The sequence below is a fragment of the Trichechus manatus genome, unplaced genomic scaffold (genome assembly GCF_000243295.1).
Source record: "Trichechus manatus latirostris isolate Lorelei unplaced genomic scaffold, TriManLat1.0 scaffold00003, whole genome shotgun sequence".
In the NCBI taxonomy this organism is placed as follows: Eukaryota; Metazoa; Chordata; class Mammalia; order Sirenia; family Trichechidae; genus Trichechus; species Trichechus manatus.
The window spans coordinates 15,030,903-15,043,000 of NW_004443939.1; the positions used below are offsets into that span (position 1 = coordinate 15,030,903).

Consider the following 12,098-nt stretch of genomic DNA (forward strand, 5'->3'; position numbering starts at 1 on the left):
CCTGAGTCAGAACTGACTCGATGGCAACCGACAACAGCAGCACATGTCAGCACTCAGGAACTATCACCCATTAGGATTATCATTTCCACATCCCAGGAAGTCTAGAGATTGCTTTATGTGGTATTTCCCTGGAAGTTAGGAACTCCATCTACTTGGGTTCAACCTCGAGTCAAGACAGGTTCATGTGGTTTCATGGAATGAAATCAAGATTCTTATTCACAAGCCCAGAGTCCCTTGCTGCTGGAGTCATGGAGGTCCACTGTGAGGCTGCATGCTTCCACTCTCCATGCAGAGAGTGAAAACTGAGAATAGAAAGTAAGCTGAAGGGCCTCTGGAAGTGAAAAAGGCAGCTGCCTAGCTTAGGAGCCTTCTAGAAAGGCAGTCACTAAAATCAAGAGTTGGGAAGGGGGATAGATGAACCAAAAGTCTTTATTATGCCCAGAGGTAGGCCTGAAATTGCGCATGACAAGAGGTCTTTACCCTAAAGAGATCAAGGATTAGGAGGGAAGAGAGGGCTGATGTCCGGATGCTCTTGCAGAGAAGTAGCAAAGCTAGTACCACTCTACCACCCCTGACCCTCAGCACAGATACCCTCCTCTCCCTGCTTCTCTGTCTCCATCTCCGATGTCTTTCCTCTCTGCCTTTCTGCCCCCTCTCCACATGGCTGAGCCATCTGTAAAACATGAAGGCTAACCTAGAACTTTTATTTCTAAAGCATTAATTCACTCAGCATTTTTAAAGCACCCTTAAGAACAAGTGCTTGGCCTTAAGAAGCTAATGTTCTAGCAGGAGAGAGAAGATTTAGGCAAATTCATCTACTACAGGGACCCTTACATAGTGAATGTCATATGAAAAGTGTACGTAATCACGTTCCCCTAAGCCTGTTCCTCAGAACACTAGTCCCAAAAGATACACTGTTCAGAAAAAGGGCTCTGAGGCCAAATAATAATTTGGGGAAATGCTGTTACCAGACCCACTTTTAAGACTCACATTACAAATTAATGTACTAAAGGCACTAAGATATCTTGCAGTAAAAACTTCATTAATGCTGGTTAACCCAGTGCTTCTCAAACTTATTTGACTACTGAGACCTATCAAGATCCCATGGAACAAATACTCCATTGAGCATAAGCTGCTGGATTCTAATTGGGGCGATCAGGGATAGGTTTCTAGGAGGAGGCAGCATTTTCTAAGCCAAAAAGATAGATGAGGTTTCAACAGGCCATACATACATACTCGTTCAATGCACACTCACTCAGCACTTACTACGAGCAAGGCTGACGCTTTGTGACATGGGAAACACATAGACCTTAAAGCTCTAGCCTCTGGCCTGAGGCAAGGTGAAGGGCATTGATTTGAGAAAGTGCATCTTCTGTTATGGGAATAGCAAGAACCTGGCTATGATAAAACAGGAGGAAGAAGAGAAGAAAGAATAAGGTTGGAGCCAAACATTGTAGGGTGAAGTATCCAAAGAAAAAAGAGCTCTCAGAACAGTTGTTTACCAGGCCACCTGTTAGATGGTTACCACACTGGCCTAGGCAGTGATACCCGTTTTCCTCTGCCACGGCTAGTGGAGAAGCCTTGGGCAAGACCTTCCCTTCTCTGAGCCTCAGCTTCCTCATCTATAAAATGACAGTATTGGCAAAGTTCTCTAAGGTCCTTTGCAGCACCAACAGCTCAGGGTTCTGTGAATTTGAGATAGGCCCACATACCAGCCCTAAAGGACAGGAAAGCTATGGGCACAGGAGACCGGCTATTGGTTTGGGAGTGTGTCAACCAAAATGCTTGCAGAAAAAAGAGCAAGAGTAAAAGCAAGCCTGTTCTACCTTCAACTCTCAAGACCCAGTCTCCCTCCACCTGATGTCTTAGGATCATGCTTCTCAAACTCAGAGAATGAACATGGCATACTTTCCAAGAGTCAATTTTGCTCAAAAATTGAGGACAGCAAACTTAGTATTTGTACTAAAACTGTGACATATTTTAGACTAGAGTGCAATCATTCCAACATATTTTAAAAATAAAAAATGAGGACTTAAAGAACTCTCTGGCTTGTGTTGGCTTTTGGGTTATGGCTACACAGTCCCCAGAGGTGCTCATTCACTGTACCCAGTATTAGAAGAATTTTTTTGGGGAAAGTTTGATAGCTATTTGAACCTTCTAAAGACAGAAGCCTACCTGTCCTGAATTAAGCTGTGTTAAAGAGATCAGGCTGCTAGCCGAAAGGTTGGCAGTTCAAATCCACCAGCTGCTCCTTGGAAACCCTATGGGGCAGTTCTACCCTGTCCTATAGGGTTGCTATAAGTCGGAATCCACTTGACAGCACAGAACAACAACAACAACAGAGACTAGAGTTGGAATCGACTTGATGGCAACCGGTTTGGTTTCAGTTTTTTTAAAGAGACTAGAACTCACCATTGGACTGGTCTTCCCCATAGTTCTTATGGGATGGTGCATACAAGAACATCAAAGCAAAGACATACAGGTTCCACATCCCATAGATGCCTGTGAAAAAGGCACTGTTCACTTGAACTGTGACGCCGCCCCATTTCCAATGGCCTTCAGTCACCTATGGAAAAAGGACAGTGACGTTTATTTGGAGCAGAAAAGAAAAACAATACCAACACAGGCACCAACCAATGCAAATACTAGGTCCCTTCCTTCTGCACATGGGAAAAACGAAAGGGTATGTAAGACTCTCATCTTTTAATATGAATCATACCAGTATGAATTAAGATTAATTGAGGGCTTTCTATGTGTCAGGAGTCCTGGTGGCACAGTCGTTAAGCACTCGGCTGTTAACGGAAAGGTCAGTCTGAACCCACCAGCCGCTCCACGGGAAAAAGATATGGCAGTCTGCTTCTGTAAAGATTACAGCCTTAGAAACTCTATAGGGCAGTTCTATTCTGTCCTACAGGGTCGCTATGAGTTGGGATCGACTTGTTGGCAGTGGGTTTGGCTTTGGGTTCTATGTGTCAGGCACAAAGTCAGTGGCTCTCACCTTGGCAACACATTTGAATCACCTGGGGAGCTTTTAAAAACGCAGATGCTCAGTCCATACCCCAGATCTACGAAATAAGAGACTTGTGGGCATTGATACTCTTAAAGCTTCCTCTGTAACTACTGTGTGCAGCCAGGTGGAGACCACTGCACTAATGGCTTTATGTGTATTAATGCCTTTCATGCTGTCCACCAAGCTGAAGCAGCTACTATTATTATCTCCACTTACAGGGGAGGAAACTAAGGTTTAGAGAGGGCAAGGACTTTTGAAGTCATGGAGGAGAGCCAGGATACAAATGCATGTCTCATCTCCGGAGCTCTAACTCTCATCTATTACTCTATACTGCTTCTCAAGATATCCTGCGGAGGAGCAATGAGCTGATTAAATACCCCCAAGAGTATGTATACCTAAAACTGCTCTAAAAAATTAGGGACACTGAGCTTCTGTTAAGGGTCATAGGCAAATTTGGAAATGGATAATGGTAATGGTTGAACAACATGATGGACACAACTAATGTCACTGACTCGTACAGGTGAAGAATGCTGAAATGGCAAGCTATTCGTTCATGTATATTTACCACAATAAAACATAATAAAAATAAAAAAGATACAGAAAATCAGAGCCACGATGATGAGAAAAATAAAAATTGGATGAAGAAAAATTAAAATAGAAATTAAAAACCAGTAGGATTCTATCTCAGTGCCAGCACACCCTATTCTCTCCTTCCTAGAGGCCTCTGCTCCACTTGATCCCACCAGAAGTACCTCCATTAAACTATTTCCCCTATCAAAATCCCACTGAACTCTTGCACAAATCCCTACCTATCTGGGGCCATGCTGAGGTAGCCAGCTCCCAAGTCTTATACGTCTAGTCCACATTACAGATTATTTTATAGTTCCACTGTCTTGAGGAACTCACAAATCGTCACTTATGGAAAAAATGCCTTCCCCATTAGATGTGGATTCCTTGAGGGTGGAGCCATGCAGTAGAAAACTGCTGGTCCAGTTCTGAGCACAGAGTAAAACCAGTTGCCACTGACTGATTCTAACTCATGGCGACCCCACATGTGTCAGAGTAGAACTGTGCTCCATAATGGCTGATGTTTTGGAATAGATCACCAGGTCTTTCTTCTGAGGTGCTTCTGGGTTGACTCCAACTTCCAACCTTTTGGTTAGCAGCCAAGCAATTAACTGTGCATCACCCAACGGGCAGTGATTAGGTGCTTGTTAAATACCTGGTGATTAATGCCAGTACTTGCAGAACTAAGGTTATACACTCCTTGGAGGAAAAATAATTGAGAAACATTGTCTTGATGTTCTACACTGAATTACAGGCATTCTTCTCTTTTTGGTGACTTGTCTTTGTAATTCTGAAGAGACCAGGTGGTATCAAAATCACTGAGTGCTTTCTCAGTATACACATGCCTGCTTCAACCCTCCAGTCCCTCGAATTGGGGATTTAAACACAGGCTTTGCAGGTGATCTGGAGACTTCCACAGTGGAGAAGCTCTTCTTTCTTGTGTCCTCTTTAATTCTCCCTCTAGGCACTACTGTCTGAGCACAGGTATTAATCTCTTCCTAAAACAGCAGTGCATTGTTATCCCACATTTTAAAAAAATGTGCTGGAGTCTAACACTTATCCACAATTCTAATTCCTCCTTCCCTGTCTGTCTTCCCAGCTAGATGTAAACTCCCTGAGGGCAAAGACAGGTCTGTTTCGTGCACTGCTGTATCTTCAGTGCCTGATGCACCACAGGCCCTCAGCGAAGAGGTAGACTAAATGAACAATAAAAAAACAGTTGTCATTGAATCAACTCTCACTCTGGGTGACCTTATGTGTGGCAGAGTAGAACTGTGCTCCACGGGGTTTTTAATGGCTGATTTTTCAGAAGTGGATGGCCAGGTCTTTCTTCCGAGGTGCCTCTGGGCAGACTTGAACCTCAAACCTTTCAGTTAGCGGCCAAGTGCATTAACCATTTGCACTACCCCAGGACTCCAAATGAACAACGGATCCTCAGTTTTCTTTAGTGTGGCCGTGTGGTGTAGCTGAAAGACCTGGGCTTCAAATCCAGGCTCTACCACTCACTTTCTCTAATGTAAGACAAAAATTAAGACCCTGAACTTCAGCTTCTTTGAGTGTAAAATAGAGGTAACAGTACCTAAAACTTGCAAGGCTACTGAGGAGAGTTGAGTAAAAAAAAATTCTAGAAATTGCCTGGCACATAGTAAATACTAAATAAATCTCAGTTATCTGTATAATGTCACTCCAAGTAAGTCACTCATAAAAGTAATTATGAAGCTTTCGTATGCTTTACAATTCCACAAGGTATGTTTTGAAGCTACTTTCAACTGTGTTAATGGCTTGGTAATTGTTTTAAGGGCTGTCTGATGACATATGGATTATGCTGAAAACTGTCAACAGAACTGTTGAGCTGAGTGACTAATAATCTGTGCCAACTCCGAGATCAATGAAATGCTTTTGACCACTTGTTTGCTACAGAAAATTTTAACTAGGAGAAGTAGAAAGTATCTGACAAATGTTCCCATGAGAGTTTAATGAGGCTAGGTTACACAAGCCACCTCCAGGGGCCCCTTCTCAGTTGTAAGATGTCACACTAGATCTAAATGTTGATGACTTTAATAAGCAGGGTGACATCACTTCCTGCTTATGATGTAGTTGGGTCTGTATTCATTTCTGTCATGCTGTTTAACCCATCACCCACTGGGGCCCGTGACATAATAAAGGTGAAGGTACAGGCATTTCTTCTTGAAAGAGCTGGAGTGTCAGTTAGCCAGGTTAAATGTCGTTGACGTACCAGCTTTAGTTTGGCTTTGCTGATGCATTATTCTTCATTTTTATGATTCATAAACAATCTACCACCATGAAATCTTATTTATTTTGGAAAATAACTATAAAATTATTTTATATGAAGTTTCCAGGAATATTTTTTGGCAAAGAAGGATTTTGTAACCATTACTGATTGTAGGACAATGCGTCAGCATTCAAGTTATTTAGGTCTTCTTAAAAATGTCTCCTTATGTCACTCTTCTTACTTTTAAGTGAAAAAAAAGTCATCAAGTCGATTCTGACTCATGGCCACCCCATGTGTATCAGAGTTAAACTGTGCTCCATAGGTTTTTCAATAGCTGATTTTTTGGAAGCAGATAGCCAGGCCTTCCTTCCAAGGATCCTCTGGGTAGACTTGAACTTCCAAACTTTAGGTTAGCAGTCAAGTGCATTAACCATTTGTGCCACCCAGGACATACATAAAACCATAGATAATTAAGTGAATTTTCCAAAGAAATTTGACCTTACACAACGGTTGCCTCACAATGCTAACTTCAGAGAATGGCCACCGTTTAAAATAATATTCCTACTCTTGTGCTGTGTAATAGTTAAGAACACATTCTCTGGGGTCCGAGCCATAACTATCTGCCTGAGCAATCATGGACAAAATACTTCAACTCTCTGTGCCACAGTTTACCCATGTGTTAAATTGAAATGTTGCCTACCTACCTCATAGAGTTGTTATCAAGACTAAATAAGATATTTCATGTAAAATACTAAGTATAGTGGCTGGCACATCATCAGTGTTGAATAAACATTATTGCTATCTTGTTATTATTACAAAAATATCTCAGCCTTGTGAACATCAGTGTTACCTACTTGTTTTAAGTGATAATAAAGGAACACAATACAGAGCAATATTTAAATAACACTTGTTACCCATTGGCATCTCCTCTCATTTTTAAATGCAATTATTATACTATTAGCTGCAATTTTTTTTTCTTTACTTTCCAGTCAGGTAGTTCTTAAGAGTTGCTGTTTCTATTCTCCCATTCTACCTCCATGTATTTGTACTGCCATTCCTACACATTCGCTCCCATTCATTCAGCAAAATCTACTGAGCACCACTGTGTACCAGGCATGCAGCTGGGTTATTTCCTTAGGTAGATCAGTCAGGCCAGTTCTAGCAAGGATCAGTTTCAACATACACAGGAGCACTGGTGGCGTAGAGGTTAAAGTGCTCTGCTGCTAACCGAAAGGTCAGCGGTTCAAACTTAACAGCCGCTCCATGGGAGAAAGATGTGGCAGTCTGCTTCTGTAAAGATCACAGCCTTGGAAATCCTATGGGGCAGTTCTACTCTGTCCTATAGGGTTGCTATGAGTCAGAATCAACTTCATGGCAATGGGTTTGGTATTTTCGTTTGTTTATATACACAGATTTTTGTATTTTCAAATCTGTATATTAATATGTTGTTGTTAGTTGCTGTTGAGTTGCTTCCGACTCATGGCACCCCCACGTACAACAGAACAAAATGTTGTCCAGTTCTGCGTCATCTAAACAATCATTGGTATGGTTATTACGCTTGAGTCCACTGTGCATTCTGAGTGCCTTCCAACCTAGGGGGCTCACCTTCCAGCAGTACATTGGACAATATTCTGATGTGATCCATAGGGTTTTCATTGTCTAATTTTCAGAAGTAGATCATCTTTCTTCCTAGCCTGGATTAGTCTGCAATGCACTGTATACTCTAAATATAATAATGTCTGGTATATTATAAATTGATTACATAAGCAAAACCTAATTTTATAGTAGAACCACTGGGATGAGATACTCATGCCACGGAGGCAGGTGGGAGCTAAGAGTGACAGAGGAAATGGTGGATTCATGCTCCCGTCTCATGCCTGCTCTGGGACACATGCACATTGTTTAGGATGAAGGGAAGAATTATCCACACTGTTTAATTTGTAATCTCTAAATGCATTATTTCCTGCTGAGGGCGAAGAGTGGAATCTGCATAAATGAATTGTGTATATAGTGTAACTCCACTGTTGAGAGACTGGATTGGGCTTTCCCAACTCTCCTTGCTCAATTATTCATGCCTGAGACATCCCAAGCTCCGAGCACATTCCCACCAACATGCACCACAATAACCACCCTCAACAGAGCAGGCTTTGTAAATTCGAATTTTAGTAATGCCGATGCAAGAGGTGATAGCCGCCCATTTTAACTTTTTCAGAGAGAAAAATCAGGTACTCCCAGCCCCCTGCCGCCCCCGCAGAAAAAAAAGAAATCTCATCCTCTGCATAAGCCTTATTTCTAAAAGTCTCTGTTTTTCCTGGTTTTACATTTGAACAATTTACTTTTGTGTGAAACCACCCAATTATACCCCTGGAGCCAAGTGAAGGTCAAATCCCTTTACACCCAGTAGTCTTGACAACCAACATTCCACTTCACAACAAGATATCCAAATCCCAGACACAGGACCTCTTACTGGAAACATTTCCTCTGTACCAGAATAAAATGATCACAAAAAAAAAAAAAAAAAAGAGCTGGGGACAGTTTCTCTGGGAGTTTGCTGCATGTGGCTTGACCTGAATGTCAGGCACCTGGGAATTCCCTTAGTGAAGGCCAGTGACCTCGTCCCCCTGCACTGCACATCTGTTCCCTAATGCCCGCCACCTCCAAATGGAACAGCCCCCGCCCCTGCAGAGGGAAGTGGCTGAAATACCAGACTGTAATGTACCATATCTTGGTTGCTATGACTGAGGCCATTAAAATAGCAGGCATTAAAAGACTGCACCTCAGTACCCAGCTACAAAGCCTCAAGGTCAGTGCATTCCACAGCTTCGGTCAGCCTTTCATTCCTGGCCTCAGAGCTTTAATATCCTGGAGAGATCCCTTCGTATTATATTTCATGGAGCTTTAAATGCAATCTCTCCCAGCAAGCCTGAGAGGATAATGGGAGTTTTAATACATTCCTTTCACCTAAGGCTGGGATCTATTTCAAAAAGTTACCCAATAGGTTTTCTTTCAGGTGAGATCATTGCTGAGACATTCCAAAATGACATTAAAAAATAAATCCTCTGATGACTATATTAATACAGTACCTGGGACAGAGTTACCTGAAAACATCTTAGATGTCTATAAATAAACCTTAAAAAAAAAAAAAACCCAGCAGGAAGAATGAGAAGTTAATGGAATCCAAAAGGCCTCACTACTCCCCGCTTAGAGCTGGAATTTACCCTGGGCCAACTGTCACAGCAGATATAAAAAGCCAGCCACCGGCTGGAGCCATGTTAGAAAATACTGGGGCAATGGAATCTTCATTTTTTCTCCAAAGAAAAGCCACAAACTAGGCTCCTTGGAAGACTAGTCTCCTTTGCTTAAAGGGCACACAGATTAAACGTGAAAGACCTGGAGATCTAATTCTGAAAAACCAGCCATAAAACCCTACAGAGCACAGTCCTACTCTGCAACACACAAAGTCACCATGAGTAGAAATCAACTTGATGGCAACTATCGTGTATGTGTGTGTGTGTGTGTGTGTGTATGTGTGTGTGTTAATATATATAATGACGCGTGTACATGAAAGAACCCTGGTGGCACAGTGGTTAAGCGCTTGGCTGCTAACCGGAAGGTCAGCGCTTCAAATCCACCAGCTGCTTGGCAGGAGAAAACGTGGCAGTCTGCTTCTGTGAAAATTTACAGCCTTGGAAACCCTATGGGGCAGTTTTACTCTGTCCTATAGGGTTTCTATGAGTCAGAATCAACTCGATGGCAACGGGTTTGGTTTTCTGGTTTTAAGTGTGTACATAGTTAATTCTGACAGCATGTAGCCTTAAAGATCAGCAAAATGTTCCTGTTGACTTCAGGTGGAAGGAGCTCTCAAAAGAGACAAGAGAGTGAGATGGGCATGTAGGGAGAATGACTTGAGCTTTAAATACTGGTAAAAACATGTATGAGGATGGAAATGCCCTTGCTTCCTGCCTCCCTGAGAACTTACATTGGTATTGCCCTTTATTCCTGCACCCATCTTACTTGAGATTCTGTTTCTCCAGGCAGTGCTCACGCTCTCTCAGCCTTGCAGAACTGGGAGTGTTAATGTCACCGTGCACTACTGAGGGGCTAGAGGGATGGAAAGCATTTTGCTCACATGAGAGAATAAACCAAGGATAGGTCATGCTTCAGACACATACTTTGTTTGAATATGGGTGGTTGACCCTCAGCTGGCTGAATAAAAAACTCATTCAGAATCTGAAGTATTTTTACTACATTTGGAGTAGAGAGTAGAGTTTCCAAGGTTTTATAAACAAACAGCCTGATACAAATACAGCACTGTTAGAGGTCCAAGCAGATGTGAAAAGAACTTCGAGTTGTTTTGACTCATGGTGACCCCATGTGTTGCAGAAACTTATTGTATGTCCTTTGGCAAGACATTCAACCTTTTGGAATTCATGTGCCAGGCATGCTGCTTATCACGTTGCAAGCATTACTTCCTTTGACCCTTCCACCCACCTTCTGTGCGGGTACTATTGTTATACTCATTTTAAAGACAAGGAAATAAAACCTTAGAAATGTTAAGTGATCCATCCAAAGGTCCACCCAGCTGGAAAGCAACACATCTGGGAAATGTCTCTAGAGCCATTACATATCGTATGCTAGCAAACTAGGATACCAGTTCCTACCCTACTTAACTCATAGGATTTTGTGAAGTGCAAATGAATGATACATATGTAATACATTAGATTTAAACAGTACTTTCCACTTTTCAAAACAAGTGGCCAATATTTAAATCCTATCCTCATTACCATTATTGAGATTTCCAAGTGTAGCAGAATTTTGAGTTTTGGAAATAACCAGTGTGGAAAGAACAGGATCTATCAAGTGGACTCTTGAATTACTTTTCATGTTTAAGAGGCAATATAATGAGAGGACTTTTGAATTACTTTTCATGTTTAACAGACAATACAATTACTACACAGAATGGCTGATGAATTGTCCAAGGATCTATGTTAATGGCTAGATAAGGATCAAATCAAATTAATACACTGCTTGTTAAGCATTCTGCTACAGGGGTTAAAAAGTTTATTCTCTTAAGTAAATGGAATATGCCGTCTTCAATGTGGCTGTAAACTTTTAATTTATTTAGCAAATTTTTCCCTCCCTAGAGTTGCAGTGAAAGGGAAGTTCAGTCAACCTTCAGTACCCAAGTAATAACAAGTCTCCAGTTGTGGCTGTTGTCAGCTGCCATCAAGTCATGGCAACCCCATGCGCAGTGGGACGAAACTGTTGTGATCCATTGGGTTTTCATTCAGGAGGAGATTGCCAGGCCTTTCTTCCTTAATCTGGAAGCTCCACTGAAACCTGGTCAGCATCACAGCAACACAAAAACCTCCACCGACAGATGGGTGGTGGCTGTGCTTGAGGTAGACTGGCCGCGAATGGAACCGGGTCTACTGCATGGAAAGAGAATTCTACCACTGAACTACCACTGCCCCCAGCCCCAGATTACAGCCGTATAAACAAACACGACTCCACCAGCTGTCCACAATGACAGCCTCTCTGATCGTTTCCTCCGGGGCTCTACACAATTTTCTGTGCGGAGTAGAGGGACCGCTCCAGGGACAGTCTCATCCTGACATCCCACAGTCCACTTACCTGACTAACGATGAAGAAGATGACAGTCATAGCAGCACAGGCCAAGGTGATGAGCATAAGGAACTTAAACCTGAAAATCAGCCCCTAATAGGAAAGAGGGAAAACAGTAGTTTAATGTTCCACCAGCTATCATCAATCCTTATCTCAATATATAAATCTAAGAAAAGCCCATTTTCAAAAGTCTATAAAATCAAATCCCTAGGAGTGCTAGTAAAATAATTTCACATAGCAACATTTCTCCTGCAGTGGTGACTGTGGCTGGGAAACTTCTTGGGCCAAACAGTTTCTACATTCTTATCTCACATGAAGCAGCGATACCAGAGCCTGGGAAATTATATTCACAGCACGTTGAAAAGCCGCTAATTTCCCTGCTAAGCTGGTTATGCTTCTCTGCAAGGGTTCAAAGTTACCAAATCCAAGTTTTCTGCGGTTGTAATAAAATTCTGCTCCAGTGAACACAAAGAAATGTGCATATTAATCAACATGAAGTGGATTTGGTTGAATTTTCTCATGTGTCACTCTAGCTCTGGAGACAGGCATGCCTCAGAAAGTGCTTGTGGTTTCCTGAGTGCAGGATTTAAGGGAAGCTGTGTCTCAGGAAGAGACACCTATTATGATTTAGGAGCTCTTATTTGCAGATACCCCATGACTCGA

At 42.1% G+C, this 12,098-nt stretch overlaps 1 protein-coding gene across 4 annotated transcripts in view; it reads right to left on the bottom strand.

Moving 5' to 3' along the window:
* Window positions 1-12,098, bottom strand: part of WLS (Wnt ligand secretion mediator) — a 140,633-nt gene that overhangs the window by 20,316 nt on the left and 108,219 nt on the right. For all 4 annotated transcript variants that reach the window (XM_023730975.1, XM_004369042.1, XM_023730966.1 and 1 more), the window contains exons 10-11: window positions 11,445-11,528; window positions 2,413-2,566 (exon numbers count right to left, since the gene is read on the bottom strand). In XM_023730975.1, coding sequence (XP_023586743.1) covers window positions 2,413-2,566; window positions 11,445-11,528 — 238 coding nt within the window. The remainder of the gene's footprint in view (window positions 1-2,412; window positions 2,567-11,444; window positions 11,529-12,098) is intronic.